The sequence below is a fragment of the Pyricularia grisea genome, chromosome VII (assembly GCF_004355905.1).
Source record: "Pyricularia grisea strain NI907 chromosome VII, whole genome shotgun sequence".
Classification (NCBI taxonomy): domain Eukaryota; kingdom Fungi; phylum Ascomycota; class Sordariomycetes; order Magnaporthales; family Pyriculariaceae; genus Pyricularia; species Pyricularia grisea.
Window position 1 is genome coordinate 3,836,385 of NC_044975.1, and position 21,055 is coordinate 3,857,439.

Genomic DNA, 21,055 nt, shown 5'->3' on the forward strand with positions numbered 1-21,055 from the left:
GCTTCATACTCTGTCTAGCTAGCGGCTCCCTCTAGCTCCTACTCTAAGCATACTACTAGTCTAGCCTTACACCGGCGTTGGCTGTCTTGTTTAGGTTTACTCCGCCGGTCCGCTAGCGATCGCGGGGTTGATCACATCTAAGAATAGGGCGGAAGCAAACACAGACATTGTCCCTCACCCCGCATGATCTCCGCCGGCTCTTATCTAAATTGACTATACACAAACAATTCATGTCGACCAGAAGCCAGCGAAACTTCCAGTTCCACACGTTCGAAGACATCTGCCCATATCCATGGACCATGGTTCCATTTCCTCCCTTTTCTTGCAGAGCTTGAACTCGGAGGGGTGGCTCAACCAGAGACCGAAGTTGACTCGAGGAGCTCAGATTCCATGCTTATTTCTTGTCCAGCATAGAAGTTGTAGGCAACAAGAACTTTCTCAAAGAACGAGCATAAGTAGGGACAGGTGCTACATAATGTCGACTGTCAATTGCAAGGAGATTGGACCTATTCTATGGGTGATGTCGCGACAGGCCGCTACACTTACAATGTGAGCCGCAGTTGGTCTCCGTTCGGGACCGAAACGCGCACCGCAGAGTCGCCTTGTGAGACATTTCAAGCAATTAATAGTGTGGCAGGAGTTGCGGATACTATCCTAGTATGGCACTGTGCCACGCAGAAATATATTCAGGATTCGAACCCAAGTAAATTGAATCTCACCAAGATGATGCCATTGTGTCACAGAATGCTTCCCTCCTGCACCCTCAAGTCGCAGAGTCACCATTCTCCGTACGAGGAGCTTTACCATACGCGTCATTAAGACCAGGCGGAGATGAATGTGGACTGATGATGATATGCAGCTACATGCGAGAGTTAAAGTCGCGCTGCAAACTTTAGCCTTTTAAAGTTTCAAAAGCCCTGAAGGTCAATTTTAAATCTTTCAGGGCCTTTGCTCACTCGATTGCAGATCCATACCAAATCGTTTGTCGGTAAGGTGTCATGACAGTTTCGCAACTTTGTTTCGGCAGCACTTCATGGGCTATGGAGATCCGGGAGATTTCGCGCAAACATCCGCGAACTTCCCAATATGTCCCTCGCCACATGCCAGACTGTTTGTGTCTCCCAGGTCGGAAGCAGTTAACAGGCCTTGCATGAATATTGTGACAGGACGACGAATTGCAGGTCCACTTATGACGACCTCCTGATCATCGTCCCACATTCCCCAGGTCCAGATAGAGAGACCACATGCAATTGGATCCCAGCGCTGATGTCATGAATCAGAGCCCTGAAATACTTCCTATCCACTGCAGTTATACATGAACACAAGCAACTGACTGTCTCATGAGCTAACACAATACCTTCCTCCTGCAGCTGGAGTGGGCTTCGAGACCAAAATAATGATCAAACTTTGTTATTTGTTATTTGTCTTCCCTGTATGAAAGAACCTTGTGAAATCTTCCCCTCTGGCTTACCTTTGGAGCCAATGGATATTTTCCTGACATTCATGCAAACACTAACCATGAGGTATGAGATGTCGAGTGAGTTTTCCTGGCCGTATCTGGCCCAGTGATCTGTGTGTACTCTCCAATAGATATGTGATGACTTCGCGAGAAAGCTTCGTCCAGAATGGCTGCAAATGTGCAACCTGACTTCTAGGTCTCTTCTAGGGATGTAAGTGCTACTTTCCAACTGCAGACAATATGGATCACAGTTGTTGACTTATAGCTAGGTGCACTGCAGCCTCATTACTTCTCTTCGAACAATGTCGCGTGCCTTGTATTAGATAACTCTTTTGCAATGTATCGTACCTAGACAAGGGGTAGCGTCATGCAAGAGTTATGGAAAGCAACTCGCGCTTGTCGGACATACCATACTTACCGTACTTACCTTCTTTCTTCAGACAAATTTGCATGCTTGCCGAGCTTGATTCTATCAGATTCAAAGGGCAAAGGCCTGCAATTCGTGGCTGGGCCCAAAGGTACCGAGGAAGGGCAGGGTACAACAGGAGTGGTCGGGCTTACCGTATATGTACTTTGAGTAATAGAACCATTGGGGGGCTATCCACCCTCACCGATACCTCCTGTTTTGGACGTGATGGATCTGCCCCTCACTTTTGACTTTTTTAAACTTTTTGTGCATTCACTAATGAGGTTTGGATTCTTCGTCTATTTGGTGTGACACAGGCTCGATTCGTGTCTTTTTTGCCGTTCACTGACAGGAGCCCTTGGCTGTGCAAATTTGCTACCCTTGCCAAGATCTTCAAGACCCCGCAACTCTTTTTGATGCTATCGGTCAGTCAAAGCAGCAGTGAAAGCCGCAGAAAGTAAGGGGATGGGATGGGCCCCGGTAACTACAGCCGCGCCAAGAATTCTCACGTTCCTCTCTCCTAATGGCGTGCTTATTCGCCTCGCTCCGTTATGCAGTGAAATTGCCAAGCTATTTTTGTCCAAAGCATACAAATTGCAACCAAAATCGGTGAGGCCGTCACGATGTTTCCAAATTATAAAAGAAAGCAGTGGCCGACAAGAACGAGGAAGTACCATGTTTTCAACCCACGCTCTCGTTGGTCTTACCTGAACATTCGTTACTTTCCACTTTCTTTCTTTTCCCCCTTATTATCATCACCCAACTGGTCGCTTTTTTGAAGACCTGATACATTCCTTTCATATAAGAACAACCCACTCGTAGAATCCTTTTCGAGTAAGACAAACTACCCGCCAAAATGCGTCCAACATCCATCATCACCCTTCTCGCCTCTGGAGTCCTGGCCTTGGCTCTCCCCCAGGCAACGGGCGGCTCTCCCGCCGGCGTCGAAGCAATGCGTCACTTCGCCACAGTCGGCTCGGGAAATACCTACAGCTACCTGCTGTCCAAGCCCGACGGTAAACCGAAGGGAACCGTCTTCCTCCTGCACGGCTTCCCCGACCTCTCGTACGGCTGGCGCTACCAGATGCCGACCTTGACGCAGCTCGGTTATCAGGTCGTCGCCCCAGACATGCTCGGCTACGGCCGCACCTCGGCCCCCAAGGACGTCGGGGCCTACACCTACAAGAAAATGACCGACGACCTCGCCGCTCTGGCAAAGCAGATCGCTCCGGGGGAGCAGATTATCCTCGGCGGCCACGACTGGGGTGCGGCTATGGTTTACCGCACCGCCCTGTGGCACCCTGAGCTCGTCAAGGGCCTCATCACCGTCACCACCCCTTACTCGCCGCCGGCAGCCCAGTACACCGACGTCGCCGACATGGTCAAGGCGGGTCTGACCAACTTCGGCTACCAGGTTGCCATGCGTGACCCTGCCATCGAGGCTAAGCTGCAGACCAAGGACCAAATCCGCCAAATGCTGCTGGCCATGTATGGAGCGCAGACGCCGCAGGGCCAGCCCGGCTTCACGGCCGAGAAGGGCCTGCTCTTTGACAACTTTGCGTCCCTTGGCTCGAGCCCACTCCTGTCTACCACGGATCTCGAGTACTACGTCAACGAGTATGTCAACAGCACGGTCGCGGCGCCGTTGCACTGGTACCGCACAGCGAAGCTCAACTGGCAAGACGAGCAGAGCTTGGTGGCAGCCGGCGGCAAGATCAAGGTCCCGACCCTCTTCATCACCGCGACTCAGGACACAGCCCTGCCGGCCAGCCTGTCGGTTGGCATGGAGAATTACTTTGACAAGCTGACCAGGGGCACTGTCGACTCTTCGCACTGGGCGCTGTGGCAGGGCGCTAAGAACGTCACGACCCAGATTGCCACTTTTATCGCTAGCTTTTAATGGTGTTATTCACAACAAATGGCGCTCCGGACTATTGGTTAGGGGTATTGGGATAAACGGGTTAAAACCTCACGTGGTTGGTCTTGGTCGGGTTTGTTTGGCAAGGTATTAGAGTGCATAAGATAGCGGGTGAGGATTTTAATGCCCAGCGTTTAGTCATGAAAGGGTCCAATGTATGATGCGTTTTCCTTCTAATATTTCCTTCCCTGTTTCCTGTGTTCTTGCGCCATGAAAGCATTACATCGTTATAATCTAGCCTCGGCTCAGTTTGCGACGAGGTCCAGGTGAAAGCTACATATCCGTCAACTCGGATGAAGCTCTGAAGCACTTCTGAAGATAGGATCGTACGCTTCTCGATGAGACATAGAAGGGTAGCCCTGCCAGATGGGCCCGTGAGAATTTTGTCTGCCATGGTCAACGACACCCCCTTCAAGGTCGGGCGGCGCAACCGACCCCGTAGTCGTTTCCGAGCTCGTTTTGACTGATCCCTTGGCATCAGCCCTCCCTCTCGAGCCTGTATCCGATGGTAGCGTCTGTTGATCAGAGCTCTGGCCTGAACCCCACGTCCTGCCGGCCAGACTATTCGCTCCACGTCGGAGAAAGGCCATGAAGACGTATCGAAGGCTGGGCATGCAGGCACAAAAGGTGCCGGCGCCGAGTTCGAGGGACGACCAAAGAACGAGATCGAAGTCGTCCCAGGTAGAGTTTCGCTTGTCGCTGGAGGCTCGGAAGACCAAGCGAAGCCGCAGGATGCTGACCACAGTGGCACTGCATGAGGACAACGACATTGGTGTTAGCAGGGCGTGAACCATAATGACTTGGGGGCAAGGAGGATCACAAAATGAGTTTTCATACAAGGCACCGACGCCAAACATGCTGCAGACGGCGAGTTTCTTCCCCATGCCCATCTGAATCCCCCAAATCTGAGATATTGGCAGGTAGATCATCCACAAGTCGATCAGCAACCCTACAATGGCATGCGCCCACACAAGCGGGTGGGCGTCCATAATGCAATGACCCTGCTGCATCCTGTCCCAACCGGTCCACTGGTACTGGATCGGCGAACAGCGAAAAACGACCAGCATAAAAGTAACGACCCATACGACTCCGTTAAGGAACATGGTGCCCAGAACGACGCGACCAAAGTCCACACCCAGGACACTGCCGCCACCTGCACCGCCTCGGCAAAACACGCGCAGGTAGAAGAGAAAAAACGACGTTTTTAAGAGTAAAATGTTTGTAATGTAGAGGATCTCGAGGACGAGCATCATGACGATGAATTCGGTAACCTGGTCGTGCGACAGGGTCCAGAGGTCGGTGCCGATCGGGTTGCCGAGTGTCGGATCGATACCGTAGATGCAGATGACCCAGAACGCGATTGAGGTGGTCACAGAGAGCGCGAATGTGAGGTCATCCAGCCCGGGCGGGGCAGCACCCACAGGCTGGCCGTCGGGGCCGATGCGCCAGCCCGAGATTCCATGTGCGAACTTGTGCAGCAACCTGACGACCACGGCGGCGATGCATATGCTGAGCAAGGCCCAAGAGGTGACTTTGAACTGCAGCCGCCTGTCGTGTGGGGGCATTTCGCAAAGCTCGTGAAAAGTTCTTTGGGTTTCTGGGAATATGGAGGGTTTCACCTGTCAACTTTCTGCATTGGAGATCAAAATGTCTCTTCTGTCATATATTGTTTAAGGACCTACTCAGACTATCCATCGGCTTGCATGCCGTCAACATACATGACCCAATACTGGTTAGCATCTTCCGGTCTCTGCAAAGGCATTGCTTGTCTGTCGGGGAGCACGAAGACGCCTGTACAGCCGGGAGGGCGCATTGTAGCTATTGATGGGTTCGATCCGAGATTAGCTACATTGTTGGTCTTATTATTCACGGTTGACGGCACTCTTGGGGCTTGAGGACAGTGAGCTACCTACAGCACACTGTGGGAGCATCTGAGCTGCATCGACGAGGCTGCTGCTTGCGGAAGCAAGATGTAACCACATGGTGCAAGCAGCCACTAATGGCATAAAAGCCTGAAGCAAACGCATCTTGTGGGGAGACCCCTTCTACGTCTTTGACAGACAGGCGGTAGGGAATGAAAGCAGTAATCACGCGAAGCATATCAAAAGGGCGATGGTATATTTATACTAGGCAGGAGTTCACATAACACAGCAAATCGCACTCAAGCAGCCTGGCTACCCCTCAAACCCTCTTCAAGCCACAAAATATACAGAAACAAAAGTGCCGGAAATAACGAAGGCCGCGGCTTAGCAAACGGGGTTGACTGGAATACCTGTCAACCGTTGGTGCCTAGGCTAGCGTCTGGATAGGCCCCGCCAGCGAGCACATCGGTTCCTTCTGCTATTCGTGGATTTGTCGTTGTTAGTTGAACTCAATTCCCATTTACTCCTGCGCTAACGGGTAAACAGACTTGTGGCTTAGCATAGCTATAATTCACGTGATTTACGACATCATGATCGGGAAGTTTGTGGCTGGCGTCCTCAATGGTTTCGTCCCTCAATAAACCCGAGAAGATTCCTGTGACCGTGCCGGAGTTTGCCGTGAGGTAGTGTGTTGCTCGCGCTATAGGCATGCAGGAACTCGAGTTGCCCCGCTGACGATCATACAAAGGGGCAGCCGAGTGGGTTGCATAAACCATGACGCTTCGACTGATACCCAGGAAGGAACTTGAGTTTCGGATTACTCAACACTACAATCTGTTTGCAATTTGAAGCATGTTTGCTCGAGTCTTGTCAAAAAAAAGAAAAAGAAGAACTCGACAGTTCACTTGAAGATCTTATCTAACTACCGCGCATGACGACTTTGTCGCTCGCATTTCTGGGACCATATCTGTAAGATCTCCTAGCCCCCTTATCAGACTTCTCTTAATTTCCCCCCGGTTTCAAATTCAACCTCCCAAATGACAGTAACATGTGACAAAGTAATATCTTTATTTGTCACCCAGATACCATCCGTGGGGCGGGGTCGAAGAGGGACGTAAACCCTAAGGTGCTGAGTTTATAAATGCAGCATTTTCCTTTGCCAGTAGGCTTCTGGAGACGTTTCCAGGCGATTGGCCCGCTTTGGACGTCAATAAACTCAGCCTCCTCAGGTGAACTAAAATGATCTGGATCAATATTGGTAGGAAGATAAAGATATCGTGGAACGTATCTTGGGAAAGCCCGTTGCGGCAATAGTGGCAATATGGAAGATTATGGTATACCGCATTGTATTCAGAGATCTCAAACCCAGGCTAAAGAAGCAGCACTCAATGAGAAATAGGGGCCAGATAGAGTAAATATATTTACAGTACACCAACGAAACTAGCTACACCTTATTTTTAAATGGGTTGAACGAGAAGGCAAAATTGAAATCGCTTTTACTTGTATTTTGCTTTTCACAGTTGTCGGTAACGAAGAATGATAACATCTATAAATAAGATTCGCGCGACTCATGTCGACTAATGAAAATATAAACTAGTACTGTTACGTAGTACACGGCTTTACCCGAGCAAAAGCTTTCACTAAAGCTATTAGCCATAGGCAGGATATCCATGCTCCTCCGCTCCTGTGCTCCTGGTTTACTGCTGTGGTAGGGGTAAAAGTCCCCATCCCTGAACAGTTAGCACACCGCTGTGGGCCTCGTGGGTGTTCCCCATTTTGGGAAAAGATTTTTTTTTTTTTTTGAAAGGAAAAAAGAAAAACCAAAACAAACAAATAAACAAACAAGCTGCCTTTCCGGCGTTTGAAGCTCCCCACGGACAACTAGGTTGGTGCAGGCCCACGCATACACTTACGGTAGCGGATTGGGTGATTTTTTTGCCTTATCCCGTGGTACATGTAGGTTTTCTCACTTCAACTCTTTAGGGTATAAATCACCGGCAGAAGAAATACAAGGAAGACATATAACATATTATCCTAGAATACAAGTAAATATAGCGAAAAATAGTGCAATTCCTGAAATAAGGAGAGGCTAAATCTAGTTCAAGTGCTGGCGGCGAGCCTCCATAGCCAGGCACCCGGCGCAGTACAGCAGTGGTTATAAAAGGACTTAACCATGGGCCCACTTTTATGCACGACACGTCCGCATTAACATTGTTTTGTGTCTGTATTTTTGGATTTCCCTTTTAATTAGGCTACCAGCGTTATGTCGAAAGCGGACCAACGACATGCGCCTTTAAAAAAAATTTAAATTCGGCGCGCGGGGAGCGTAGCGAGTCATCAAATCGCGTAGTCCGTCTTGATCGTCTTTTAGGGGCTCGTGTTGGGATTACGGTTGCCCTTCTTGGTCACCCTTCGCAGCGCAGAATCGATTATTTTGGGAGGATGATCTTGACTCTCGATTGCTTTTTATGATTACCGAGAGAACAATATCACAATCTTGGATGCCTTTTGTCAGATTGCCGCTGAAAAGAGAGCACTCGTGTAGCTTCGTGATCACCGTTTTACAAATTCGTCAATCTTTCTCCACTTATCTGAGTTATAACCGTACCAAGCATCTGACCTGTAGGTTTAGTAAACACCTGAGTTTTAATTGTACCAGGGTCCCGAGCTGGAACCGTAATCGACGTGCTACTTGAAGGCAGCTGGGTGTGCAAATTGTTTGTAAATTATTGGTGGTATATGCCTAGCACTTTCCAATAAACGATAAGTCTGTAGTCGATGAGGTCGCAGTGTTAACTGTATTTCATCCAGAGTTCCCAAATCTACGCCAAGAACATTTTTGGAGTCGGATCGAACCGATTGGTCTAGAATGCCACATAAGCCAGCATCTCCTTGCAAGGCATAACCCGAGCTTGACTCGCCACAAGGGAATCGCTTAGCTGAGTCTTGATGCGGTTGGGGAGATCAATCAGCCACACAACGCATTGAAAATAGCAATAGGAAAGAGCAGTTATAGGGTAAGGTGGACTCCGAATAGATTGACAGGAGCAGGGGGATTGACGGAGCAACAGGATTGATAGGAGCAAGGGTGGGCCTAAAATCGTCACATCACGATTTCCTATACGAATTCTCACAAGGATACACAACACAAAATCATAAGTTTAACTATATTTCCCCTTCAAAGAGAAAATTACTATAAATGCAAGAGACGAAGGCCACCTGCTACTCACTTTGCTTTCTGTTCATCATCATCCGCATTCATTACCAAATAATCACTGCAAATATCACATCCACTACTATTTTCACCCCACGGTCGTTACCCCAACTCTTTCATTTGGCTTAATAGACAAACTATCAGTCGCAACAACCAAGTTCCCACAAACCTCAAAATGCCTAGCTTCAGCAAGACCGTCTTCCTTTCCATCGCGGCCGCTGCCGTCGTCACCGCCGCTCCCCTCTCGCCTCGCAGCCCTGGCATGGTCACGGAGAGCAATGTCGCCGTCGTCGAAGCCCGCTCGACCCCAATGGAGGCAAACGGCGTCCACCAATTTAACAAGCGGTTCCTGGGCATGGGTAAGGCGTCCGATGCCTTGGCCAAGGTGAACGACAAGGCCGAGGACGCTCAAGACGCAGTCAAGGACGGTGCTAAAAAGGCCGGAGACGCCGTCGTTGGGGGTGCAGCGGCCGTCGGAGGCGCCGTTGTCGGGGGTGCACAGGCCGTAGGTGACGGTGTTAAAGCGGTTGGACATGGTATTGCAAACGAGGCCAGTAACGCCGGCAACGCGGTCAAGACCGGCGCCGAAGCATTCGTCAACGGATCACCTGCCATCCAGGCGACCAAGGACGCCGGGGAAGCGGCAAAGAACAGTGCCCTCCATGGTGTGTCGAATGCGGCGGGAGCGGTAGCGGGAGCGGCCGACTCCCTTGCCTCCAAGGCTGATGGTGCAGCTCAGTAAACTGCCTTCTGGCATTTTCGGGTTTCCTCTCAGTACATAAAACGGGCGTTCGGGGTTGGGGAAGCGGTAGCATGGCTTGGGGCGCGACATTATGAGCTCAGATTTTGTAGTCCGGGTGATGATTAGCGTCTCAATCTTAATTTGCAGTGATTGTTTGGCTTTTTTTGTTTTGGGTTTTGATTTATTTTTTAATAAACTACTTATTTAATCACTTCGGATGATGTCCACATTGTATTAAGATGTAATCGGTTGTGATACCTCTCGCTGATCCTTCACCTTTAATACATTTCTCACTAAACGTCTATTGTGTTACCTATTAGAGTTCTTTTCGATCCAGGCAATCTAAGAGACCCCCGACACCCTTAGGAAAGCTCTAACTACTTGTATACAAAGGAGTAGCTGATCCTTTCGGTATTTGATAATTCGAGAAGGTTCCTTCTTCTGCTTTGAATTATAAGCAATATCAGTGGTAATTTGGCGCACAAAAATTCCTTCACATCGCTCGCAAGTCATGGGATCCCGAGTGTGGCCAGTCGTGACTTAATTTAAGGGCATGAAGAAGCGAATTGCTTGTCAATGCGACGTCTAGGTCCTGCATCCTTTGTCTACAGTCGAGTGAAATGAACGACGAGCTCTTTTTTTTTTTTTTGTTTTTTTGTTTTTGCTAAAAAAAAGAAAAAAAAGAAAAAAGGAATCCACGCGAAATCCTAAGCCATAACACAGCTCCAACACAGCCCGAAAGATTGCGGCTGAAAGTATACGACAACTCTGTTTACGTCTTAAATTATACCGTTCTTTTTTACCATTCCAAGTATGTGTTGCAAGCAAGCTGTTTTCAATCCAGGAAAATATTATTATTATTTGTGTTTATACTATTACAATCATGATATGTGATTTGATTGGAAAGATTAAGCGCCCTTTTACTAAACAAATTGTGCCCATTAATATTGTGTTGGTTTGCTACATAAGTTGAGGTGCAAATTAAAAGGAGGTATTTGAACAAATTAGTGTATCAAACAGATGTAAAATAAATGCTGCGAAACTTGATATTTTGAATACTATCATTAAATACTTAATTGCTTCGACCCAAAACGCGCCAAAGAATTATTCAAATGAAAGCAATTTAGGATGAACATCAGATAAAAAAATCAAAAATATTTTCACGTCAAATGCTTCATATCAAATTTCCAATGTTATTACAGTTTTATTGCGGCATTTAATGGTGTGAACCGAAAAAGCGGACTGGGCTCGTCGTTAATGTCCCCGCCCACCGTAGTTCAAAGATATTCCCTACCCAGACTACGACCAGGCCCGTTCTTCCAACAAAAACCGTCTACTGTTTTACGCTGGAGAGTTCGAAAGCAAATGCCGTCGCGTTTGTAGGGTAGGTGACCGAAATTGTTAGCTGCAGAAATTGTTGTTAGTCTTCTTTTCAAAGAGCAGGCAATTAGATAAGAAAGTATAATGTCACTCACGGTATCGGAAGAATAGTTCATTGTGGTATTGCCCAAATCCACCGGCCCGCCAACATCGACCTTGGCACCAGCCCAGTCAAAGCGGCGCGTGTGAACCTGTACGGTACCATCTTTTGGGAGACCCAGTCGGGTCAGGCCAGAGACCACAACCTCGTAGGTTCCCTGGACGCTCCTCGTGCCGGTCAGAATCTTGGCGACACCACCGTCGACGACGGCAAAGACATCAGACTTGGCGTCGGCCGACGCGGCCGTGTCGACTCGCTCGCCCACCATGTCGGCGTAGTACTTGTACAAATACCACTCGCCGTTGGGGCTGTACGAGCTGGTGGTCGTGTTGTGGAACACTAGGTCGGCCATGTTGTCGTGCAGCGCCGTGCCGGACCCCCAATTCGCGCGGAGGCCGCGGAGATTATGTCGCTCGAGCTGGGAAATGTAGAAGACGCTGTGTGCTGGGGTTTGCTCCGACGGCCACGCATATTCGTTGATGTCGATGGGTCTCTCGGGGAGGTTGTGGTTGTAGAGAAGGGTGTAGAAGTCTGGGACGACAAGGTCGAGATCGCGCTGAGAGCTGTTAACGGAGGCACAAATGGAGGATTTACTGCCGAAGGTAATGAATCATTAACTGCTTACAGTACTGGAGATTTGGTGCCAGGACCAGATGTTAGGGATGGTGGCGTTGCCGACGACAGTGGACATCCATGAATTCCATTTGTCATCAGTTAGAGTCGGGGCGTTGGCCATAGATGGCCCACTGATGAGAGTCCGCGGCAGCTGGGTCCTGGGAACAAAGTCAATCGGGATGTCGGGCAGACAAATCAAGAAAAAGACAATGAATTGTTTAGTCCAAGATTACTTACTTGATATAATTGTGAGCTTTCACGTAATAATCGAGGTACTGTTGCCACGAACGTGCCCAAAACGACGAGCCATCTGGCTCGTTCCAAATATCAATGACCAGCCCTTCAAGCATGTCGTTGGCCTTGAGGTCCGCAACGAGCTGGTCCAGAAACAGGTAAGCGTCGGTCCAGTTACCATTGTCACCGGGGAACGCCGTGCCCGAACTCTGGACGCTGTCGGCGCCCCAGAGGTCATGCGGCAGAAGGATAAAGTCGCCGCCATACTTGCGCGTGGTCCGGTAGTTGGAGAGCGCCGAGTTGAAGCGCTCCTTATAGCCGTCGAAGCCGCCAGCCCATCCGCGGGCGGCGATCTGGGCGCCACCTGCGCGGGTCGAGTTGAACCTGATGCCTTGGGCCAGGTAGTCTGGAATACTGGTGTCAACGCTGGTGCCGTTGTCGGGCCAGCCATAGATGAAACCTGAGCCCAGGCACTTGGCATGCCCTATTGACGTCGTGAGGTTGACAGTGGCTGTCCCGGCCGTGGTCTGTCTGGTCGCCAGGCTGGCGGCCGGGCAGATGAGCAGGGCTGAGAAGACAGAGAGGGCCGCGAGGTAACTCATGGTGAAACCTGGACAGAAGTTTTGCACCTGAAGATCCCGAGTTCTGAAGGACGGCGTTTTTTTAATTCTCCATGGTGCATGTTATAGGTTTTTTTTTTGGCTGGCCAGACAATCCCTCAGGAATCATGACGTCGTGCTGTACTCCAAAAGACGCAGCTGTATTTTTACATGCAACACAGCTCCGCCACTCATATGTACGAACCCGCTGTTACAAGGACTCCATCGACGCAACGTTGTGTCGCTCAATGACTTATATATCTTGTTTCGCACCCTGCGATTTCTAAAGTTGGCATCGCGAGGAGAGTGTCTGAGGTTACTTTGCGGGGAAGCTTACGTGGGTACTATATAAATCCCCTCCACTAATGCGACCCGGATGTGGAGAACGCCTCGACGCGCCCCAACCGGAGAGCGAGGCGTCTCAGATGGTGGCAGCGGCTTTTTGATGAAGGCCCAGTTCGGCAAATTCAGGGCATGTGAAGGCGATGAGGGTTGCCAAATGCACGCCGAGGAAGTATGATCAAGGGTGTGACATGATAAATGCGCAATGAGAAAACCCGTTCGAGTGTAACCATGTATCCGCGTGAAACCGCCCTGTTTAACCCACAATCGGAGCTTATTGCTCATCCCAAGTATGTACCGTACCATTACTACCGTAGCAACTCAAAATTCCTTCAAAACCTCGTGCCCATCAGCGTAGGCATCCACTTTGTACGAAGCAAACTTGGCCGCCGGAACTCCCCTAGCAAAAAGTATATCCAACTCCTCATACGTCTTGCCTTTTGTCTCTGGCAGCCGAAAGTACGTCCACAGAAAAAAGACAAAGGCGCAGCCTCCCCAAAAGAAGCCTGTCTTGCCCCTCCAGTCACCAGCCGTAGGATTAAGCATGTATGGGTTGATGACGTTGCAGATGATCTGCGCCACGTAGTAGGCGATGCGGCTCAGACACACGCTCTTGTTCCGCAGCCGGGTCGATGAAACCTCGGAAATGATGGCGTAGCAGATCGGTCCGACCGTGAGGTAGTAAACCCCAAGCCAGCCCAGCATCAATCCAGCCTGGGCGTAGTTTGCCGACTCCGACTCGGGCGCCCCTGCGCTGACGGACCCCACGGTGAAGAGTATGATGGCAAGGACACCGAGACCCCACAGGTATAGAGTGCGGCGGCCAAAGCGGTGGAGGAGGAACCAGGACAGGATGGTGCCGACTGACGCGATACCCAGCCCCCCGACCGCCATCTGGAAAGAAATCGAGTTTGGCAGTCCGGCCTGGACGAAAAAGTACGTCGGCGTGCCGCCCATAGCCGACCCACAAAAGGGCTGCGCGACAAAGGCCAGGCAGGCGATCTCGGTCCTGCGCAGGTCGACTCCGCGGAAGCAATCGAGGAAGGATGTGCCCTCATCGATCTCAGTCTCGATTTCATTGGTGTGGATCATCATGGCCACTCGCTCCCTGGCATGACGGCCGCTCGCTGCGGACCCCAACCGGAAGACCGAGTCTTCAGCTTGCTTGTAGTTGCCAAGTCGGACGTGATGCCAAGGTGACTCTGGAGCAAACCAAATCACGATAAAGAGTGGTACGGGCCAGGCCCACTGAATGGCGAATGGAATACGATAGGACCACTGTGTGTTGTTTTCAGCGAAACCAGCCTGCACACCTGCCGAGATCAGCTGGCCGAGAGCCCAGCAGAGGTTTACAAATACAGTGAGGTATCCCCGCAGTGCCATGGGACACACTTCGGACGCGTAGGCAGGGGCGGTTGTCGCAAACACGCCCCATGGGATGCCGCAAAGGAACTGGCCGACGAGCAAGACGGGCAGGTTGGGCGAGAAGAATGAAATAAAGATGAATGCGCATATGGATGTCAATGAAGCCAATAGGACCTTGCGGTAGCCAAACAGGTGGGTAAAGTAGCCGTTGGCAAAGGCACCGATGATGGTGCCGACGCTCACGGCGTTGCTAAGCCCGTTTTGCCACGACGCAGTGATCTCAAACGTGTCAGTCCTTGGCAAATACTCCCCATAGCGTTTTCGGAATGACTCCTGGGCGAAGAAGGACGAAATAAGCACAATGTCGTAGCCCTCCATGATGATGGACGCCGATACCAGGACCGACCAGATGACGGCTTGTGGGTAGCGACGCATGGCTTCCCTGAAACCTAGATTATGCTCCTCTTCGGTGGCTTGTTTGGCCATGCTCAGATCATTGATGGCGTAGCCTCCGCTGGCGACATTTTCGATCTCGCTGGCCCCGAAAGGCTTTTCGAACTTGGTAGTTCCCATCTTTTCGTCTGGTCGCATAGACATGTTTATGAGACTCGGCGTAGAGGAAGGAGAGATTCAAACTAGGCGAAAAGCCAGATGACCAATGTGGAAAAGACCCAACGACTTCAATGTGTAGGTGGGGCATGTTCTTCAATTATACAGTTCCCTGTTACATGACCAACAAGTAGTATTTTCGATGTCACCTGCCTGTAACACGTCGTCCTGTCCAGGGCGCATATAGTCGCCTCCTGTCGTTCCCATAACGTACCATTTTACCCCGCATGATGTTTTATTGGATCCGGGGTAGAGCTTATGTATGCGGAGGTGGACTCCCTGGCCAGGACCTCGGCATTTACAACCCGGTAGATTCAAGGCGAAATGCCGTACGAGCGTACTCCTCTGCAATTTGGTCCTCACCCCTTCACCCTCGTGATTAAAGTACCAGGCGTTTCTTGATGCTCTCACTTGGATGATGTGGAAGATATGATGAAATACTGATGATCAACAAGGGAGATACCCAGCTCCGATATGCGAGTCTATGGCTCTGTGTCACTATCAAACCACAAAAAGATCAACCAGGACAGATCCAGCTTTCCCTTGGGGAAAACTTCTTGAAGTCTTTACCTGGCTCATCGATCCTATCATCTACCAAGGTTGTTCCAGATCTCTCTGTTCAGCCAGACTAGCTGCAACCATGAACTGTCATCGGCACCATTGAGAATGGCAGACTTGCCGGGAGCAGATGCGCTGGCGCCTGTGACCAATTGTGCGATGACCTCCGCGTTCAAGTCCTGTGCGAGTCAAAGCCGAGCTCCTCCTTGGCCTCAAATTGGCCACTGATTTCCTCTAAATACTCCTCGCCATGTTTGCTTCGCCAGAGAGGGATATCTTGTGCTTGAACAGCGGCGTGTACTGTTGGCAATGTAGTCTCCTTCTCGAGAGGTCTTCGCCGAGGGTTGCGGAGGCTCTTTCGCCGCCGGTGGTGTTGGTTTGTGGAGTACTGCTCCTTACGGACGTCTGCTTCGACGGTACGTATAAGTGAGCGTTGCCGTCCAGGTATTATCTCCGGACCCAGGTTTTGATGACTTTGTCCGCCTCGGAATAGGGCGAAAGGCGCTGCTCGGGACGATAAGACGGTACTAGCAGCTGCAAGGCGTCCTGTCGCACCGGAACAACATCCCACCGTTGTTACAACCTTTATGACATCGTGTTCCCAGAGTAGCCACCCGGAAACTTTGCCGTCGACAGCTTGACAGCCATACCGCAAGTAATCTTGCCTACCATATCTCCCGCCGTACCCGTCAGCCAAAGACTCGCCCACCTCTGCCACAGACATGTCGTCAAACCAGGGCCGTAGTTTTCAGTGGACTTTGCCTCGAGGTCGCCCAAAGTTTGGTTGCTGATTGCGGAGCGTCCAGCTGATAGTTGTGGAATAGTCTTGGCAAAAATATTTCGTCTGGCTGTTTGTTGATTCTGATGGCGACCAGTCTCACTACTATATCCGTGACTAGGATACCCTGATTAACGATTGGTCGGGAGGTGGGGGTGGGTTGATTCAAAACAAATGACGGCTGCAACACTGGTTGCGGTGGTTCACTGATAATATTTCTCGGCTCCGGCGCTGACTAGAGCAACTCCTCGACGCTTGCTGCTCCAATCACACCCTCGTAGCGGTATTATATCCCTATCAAGCCACCTGCGGCCCAAAACCTTCGCTGCAACCCAGTGGCGCTGTTCTTTACGTTGTTGCCCATAGACTGCCATGCTCTTGTTGCCATCTTGATGAGGGTGCTGTCGGGGCCGAACTCGACCATGCGCTACATGTTTACATTGATAAGAAGATTCCTGTGTCTCTATGCAAAAACATGTTATTTTGAGTCTGTGCACATCAACATCCGTTCTCTGGCACACAGGCGAAAAGCTTAAACCATCCTAAGTTTTTCCATGCAATGTGCTTCCACAACTTTCAAGTTTAAGCACAGTTTTTGCTTACTTGTTACAGTAATCATACGATTTGAACGCAGGTCTGGAAGCCTCTGGTTATACTACCCATATGAACGCTAACTCAACCGGTCTGATTAGGCTTCCAAGTAATCGAATACTTTCGTTTTTGAAGTCTGGGAACGCTGACATACGCGTTGCATCCCACCGATTTTATTATTTAGCAACGTGAGCATAAACACTATGTCGTAGGAACACCTGACAAATACGAATATTGTTCACGCACTTTTGAGGGTGAACAATCGACTTGATGAAATGCGAACGAAAGCCGGAGGAAAGTTCTATCCTAACATCGACAGATATTTATCAACACGTGGGATTCATAACGTTTGACAGGTAAATATGCAGTTTTTTACCTACTCTAGCCTTACCAGATGTCCCGGTATGACGTTAGCCACCATGTCAGATAACCCCTAAAACCAATCCCAGATCCGACGACATGCAATCAAATGCTACCCTAGCAGTTTCGATTTTCGGATAAAAGTCTTCAAATAATATAACCGGCCTGTCATTGGCGAGGGAACAATTTGTCAAGCGAATTTAGTTCCGTAGAGGAGGAAGGTAGTGGAAATGAAGAAATGGATAGTATGCCACGGGTGATTGGGTGGCGATATGTCATTTTGGCGAAAGCTCAACATTTGTTCACGCACCTGTCAAAACGATGCAGGTGTTTTCGATGCAAATAGTTCCAATTGTATCAATACAAGTTAACTTGTATTCAAAATGGCCTCGAAGCTGGGATATCAATTTGTATTAAAAGTGCGCGGGTATTGATGAATAAGTGTCTTATCAGTATCGTAAAATTCGACATTATATTATAAAATACGATATATTTGCTCTACATTTCAATTGAAATCAGCATGACTTTTCTCTTTTGATGGATAGGGAATGAAGTAATTAGAGAATTGAATGGGCCCTTTTCCCAAGGAAATAGACCTAACCACATCCAATATTTACATCTGCGCCATAGCGTAACAAAACTTCCACAATCTGTTTCATGCCAAATCTCACAGCAAGGTGCAAAGGTGTGGCCCCTTCCTCGTCTTGCGCATTGATACACAGCGGTAAGCTCCCGTCGCCGCGCCGGTCGCACCACTCCAGCACCGCTTTCACCACACTCTGGTGGCTGCGGTCACCGCCGTATGCAGGAGGCCGCGCTGGCGCAAGTCGGCGGTAAACAAGTCCGCTCCGAGGTCCAGAAGAGCGAGGGTGGCGTCGACATTACCACCGTCGACGACGCGGTGCAGCGGGGTCAGCCCCGCTGGCCCGCTGCGCACTTCGAGTTTGGCCCCGGCTCCGACAAGGAGGCGCGCCATATCGAGATTGCTGGAGAGAATGGCTGTCAGCAGCGGGCTGCACTTCTTGAGGGCGACGGATGCCACTGCTGATGGTGATGGTGGTGATGCTTTTGCCGCTGCCGATGTTATTGTCGTTGTTGTTCCGGGGCTGGAAAAGGTCAGTCCGGGTTGTATCTCAGTGACAGGGGGTTTTTCAGACGTAGCGACACGCTTCGGGATCGCTATACGTTTATGCCAAACGCCCATCCCTACAGCAATACAACTAGCCGAAAGCTGCCCACAAAACATTCTTATCATGCTACCGTGTTGAGGTAAACATCCCGCCCTTTGCATAGTCTTTCTATGTTCTGGGCCTTGCAGGTGCACCCGGGTTCAGGGCCCAATATTTCGTATTTAGCGTTCGTATACCCGATTAGGAGCTACTTTATTGTGTCCAAAACATCGGCCTGTTCGTTGAAGTACCATTAAACAAGGATATTGCTAGCAATATGGGACGAGCTTTTGCAAGAATACGTACTTTCGTAGTAAAGCGAAGATGTTGCGCAAAGGTCGGCGCGGAGTTTCCACAGACCGACGAATGGATTGGATTTCGTGCTATATATATTATAATAGTTTAGTAGAACTTCCAGAAGAGGAAAGTTTTCCCCGGTACAAGGGGCCCCCAGTCTGCGGTATTTACCTCTTGGTATCAGCAGATATACTCTGTACCACAGTGTGATGGAGGGTGAAAGTCATTTTTCCTGCTCTTTTGGGACAAACGAATATAAGAAAACTGGTATCTTATGCCAAAAGATCAGGTCTTTAATCATGTCAACATGTAACTGGTGGCGCAAGGGCTACGACCAGAGGGCTGGGTCGTGCTATACAAAAGTTCAAACTTTTTAAGGGTATGGTTATTTCACAAAATTTCACTCAATCGCAACCGGGGTGGATGCAGTTACATTGCGTTCTTTCTTACAGTACAACGTACCTAACAATTGCGAAACCAATGCTTTTATTGTCTCGATCCCTCATCATTACCTTGCACAGATAAGATATGTGGCTTCTCAATGGTTACGCACTTTGTACTGACAAAGCGAAGCGCACTGTAGAGGCATCCACGCGGTTATAATTTAGTGAAATCTTGCCGTGAAATAACCACACCCTTTTTTAACCTTTACCAGTACTTTGTTGACAAAACACGTTATCTCAATCTCGGAACCTGTTTTGATCACGGTGTGATCTGATGTTTTAGCACTCCTTTTTGTCCCATATAATGCGCAAATACACTCACTGAATTCTATGACCATCTGTATTATTTGCTGTTAATAACAAGCCTTGGAAAGGAGGCCTTGCCTTTGCCCGTAAGGTGCAGTGGCCTGCAATTTGAGTGCATTATATCCCAGTTGAACTTACGGTATAATCAACACCAATCTATTTTATCCCTCCATTCAATTGGTATCAGTACTCAAAGTCGGGACTTGGGTTGTTTACCTGGGGCAAGAGCATTATCCAGACCGTTTCACCTAACACCTTGCATTACACCATCGAGTAGCCGTAAGTCCACTGTTGTGAGTTGCCCCTGAGTAAATATACTTTGTGAACTTGGTTTCGATATTCAAGCTTTTTCCTCCCACATATATCGTGCCATGCGCATATAAATGTTTTCGGAGAGAAGCAAATTTGGGTGAACAAGAAGCGAAGGAAGGAAGCTAAAAAAAGTTCGAGTAGGGGATTGCATACAATGCAAGGACCAGACGAGGATCACACAGTCGCCATAATCGGCTGCGGTAAGCAACAGCTGATTAATCGCGTGGCAAAACGAATGATGCTCAAAACTGCTAACATTGATGACGACACCAGGCAGACTCGGCACTGCCGTTATGAAAGGTATGCTCAAAACCATCGAGAGCGTAAACAGCAACCTTTTAAAGCTGCAGAACGAGTCAAGACACTTCATACTATGTGTCAAATCACAAGAGAGTGCCGATCGGCTCAGGAAAGAGTTCGCGAAATATACCGGCACGAACAGCAAAGCTACAAATGTTCCTAGGTGTTCCATCTACCGCGGCCGCAATGTCGCCGCGGCACAGCAGGCGGAGCCAGTTATTTTTGGTTGCCAGCCGCAACAATTGTCGCGAATCCTATCGGAAGATGGTATGGCCTCCGCTTTGCGCAACAAACTTTCGATCAGTATCTGCGCCGGCTTTTCTGGTAACGCGATCCGTGGCATGCTGGGAGTTGACGATGAATCACTCTATCCGGTCGTGCACGCAATGCCCAACGTATGCAGTACAGTAGGGCAGTCAACAACCGTCATTACCGAAACTGTCCTCGGCGCACGACATTTCGCCCTGGCGACGTGGACTTTTGCCGGCGTCGGTACGACTACCGTCGTCTCTGAGCCTTTTGATAAACGCAGCAGGAATCACGGCCGGTTGCACCCCGGGCTTTTTAGGACTGGTGTTGCAAGGACTTGTGGCGGGTGCAGTGCGGTGTGGATTGGATGCGGACCAAGCTCTGGTTATGGCCGCTCAAGCAATGGAAAGGCACCGCGCACATGGTCCTGGACTTGGCCGAAGATCCCGCGGCTTTGACGGCGAGGGTCAGCACACCCGGCGGTTGTACCGACCAGGGGGTGGGTGTGTTGCAGGCCATGGCCGTCACGAATGCGCTTGAAAAGGCTATTGTCGAGGCTGTTGCAAGGGCTTTAGAGCTTGCTAAGCAGTGACGCCGGTAAAGGGCTTTTATTTTGTATTTAGTTAGCACCGTGTTATATGACATATATCAATCACCCGTTTGGGGCCAACAAGAGTGAATGTAATTGCAATGCTGCAGATAATAGCCACAGCAAATTGGTATTTAGACGCAAGACGAAATTTCCACGGGACTTAGGGTTAGGGTTAGGGTTAGGGTTAGGGTTAGGGTTAGGGTTAGGGTTAGGGTTAGGGTTAGGGTTAGGGTTAGGGTTAGGGTTAGGGTTAGG

At 49.7% G+C, this 21,055-nt stretch overlaps 9 protein-coding genes across 9 annotated transcripts; 4 read left to right on the forward strand and 5 right to left on the reverse strand.

Annotated features, from left to right (window-relative positions):
- Window positions 1-2,721: 2,721 nt before the first annotated feature.
- PgNI_11110 (uncharacterized protein) lies at window positions 2,722-3,765 on the forward strand (the record flags this gene model as incomplete). Its single annotated transcript, XM_031131084.1, has 1 exon — window positions 2,722-3,765. The coding sequence occupies one exon, from the start codon at window positions 2,722-2,724 to the stop codon at window positions 3,763-3,765; it is 1,044 nt and encodes a 347-aa protein (XP_030979545.1).
- Window positions 3,766-4,067: 302 nt separating this feature from the next.
- PgNI_11111 (uncharacterized protein) lies at window positions 4,068-5,348 on the reverse strand (the record flags this gene model as incomplete). Its single annotated transcript, XM_031131085.1, has 2 exons — window positions 4,068-4,533; window positions 4,621-5,348. 2 exons carry the CDS (start codon window positions 5,346-5,348, stop codon window positions 4,068-4,070), a joined length of 1,194 nt encoding a protein of 397 aa, XP_030979544.1.
- Window positions 5,349-9,034: 3,686 nt separating this feature from the next.
- Window positions 9,035-9,601, forward strand: PgNI_11112 (uncharacterized protein; the record flags this gene model as incomplete). Its single annotated transcript, XM_031131086.1, has 1 exon — window positions 9,035-9,601. One exon carries the CDS (start codon window positions 9,035-9,037, stop codon window positions 9,599-9,601), a length of 567 nt encoding a protein of 188 aa, XP_030979543.1.
- Window positions 9,602-10,753: 1,152 nt separating this feature from the next.
- Window positions 10,754-12,604, reverse strand: PgNI_11113 (uncharacterized protein). The gene is made up of 4 exons (XM_031131087.1): window positions 11,934-12,604; window positions 11,707-11,854; window positions 11,077-11,637; window positions 10,754-11,006 (listed from the first exon to the last, which is right to left on the reverse strand). The coding sequence occupies exons 1-4, from the start codon at window positions 12,530-12,532 to the stop codon at window positions 10,935-10,937; spliced, it is 1,380 nt and encodes a 459-aa protein (XP_030980377.1). The 5' UTR covers window positions 12,533-12,604; the 3' UTR covers window positions 10,754-10,934.
- A 588-nt stretch (window positions 12,605-13,192) lies between these two features.
- PgNI_11114 (uncharacterized protein) lies at window positions 13,193-14,833 on the reverse strand (the record flags this gene model as incomplete). The annotated part of the gene is made up of 1 exon (XM_031131088.1): window positions 13,193-14,833. The coding sequence occupies one exon, from the start codon at window positions 14,831-14,833 to the stop codon at window positions 13,193-13,195; it is 1,641 nt and encodes a 546-aa protein (XP_030979548.1).
- A 742-nt stretch (window positions 14,834-15,575) lies between these two features.
- PgNI_11115 (uncharacterized protein) lies at window positions 15,576-16,127 on the reverse strand (the record flags this gene model as incomplete). The annotated part of the gene is made up of 1 exon (XM_031131089.1): window positions 15,576-16,127. One exon carries the CDS (start codon window positions 16,125-16,127, stop codon window positions 15,576-15,578), a length of 552 nt encoding a protein of 183 aa, XP_030979547.1.
- Window positions 16,128-17,789: 1,662 nt separating this feature from the next.
- On the forward strand, window positions 17,790-18,180 carry PgNI_11116 (uncharacterized protein; the record flags this gene model as incomplete). The annotated part of the gene is made up of 2 exons (XM_031131090.1): window positions 17,790-17,817; window positions 17,855-18,180. The coding sequence occupies 2 exons, from the start codon at window positions 17,790-17,792 to the stop codon at window positions 18,178-18,180; spliced, it is 354 nt and encodes a 117-aa protein (XP_030979720.1).
- PgNI_11117 (uncharacterized protein) lies at window positions 17,902-18,336 on the reverse strand (the record flags this gene model as incomplete). The annotated part of the gene is made up of 1 exon (XM_031131091.1): window positions 17,902-18,336. The coding sequence occupies one exon, from the start codon at window positions 18,334-18,336 to the stop codon at window positions 17,902-17,904; it is 435 nt and encodes a 144-aa protein (XP_030979546.1).
- A 1,477-nt stretch (window positions 18,337-19,813) lies between these two features.
- PgNI_11118 (uncharacterized protein) lies at window positions 19,814-20,800 on the forward strand (the record flags this gene model as incomplete). Its single annotated transcript, XM_031131092.1, has 3 exons — window positions 19,814-19,859; window positions 19,933-20,447; window positions 20,528-20,800. The coding sequence occupies 3 exons, from the start codon at window positions 19,814-19,816 to the stop codon at window positions 20,798-20,800; spliced, it is 834 nt and encodes a 277-aa protein (XP_030979732.1).
- Window positions 20,801-21,055: the final 255 nt, after the last annotated feature.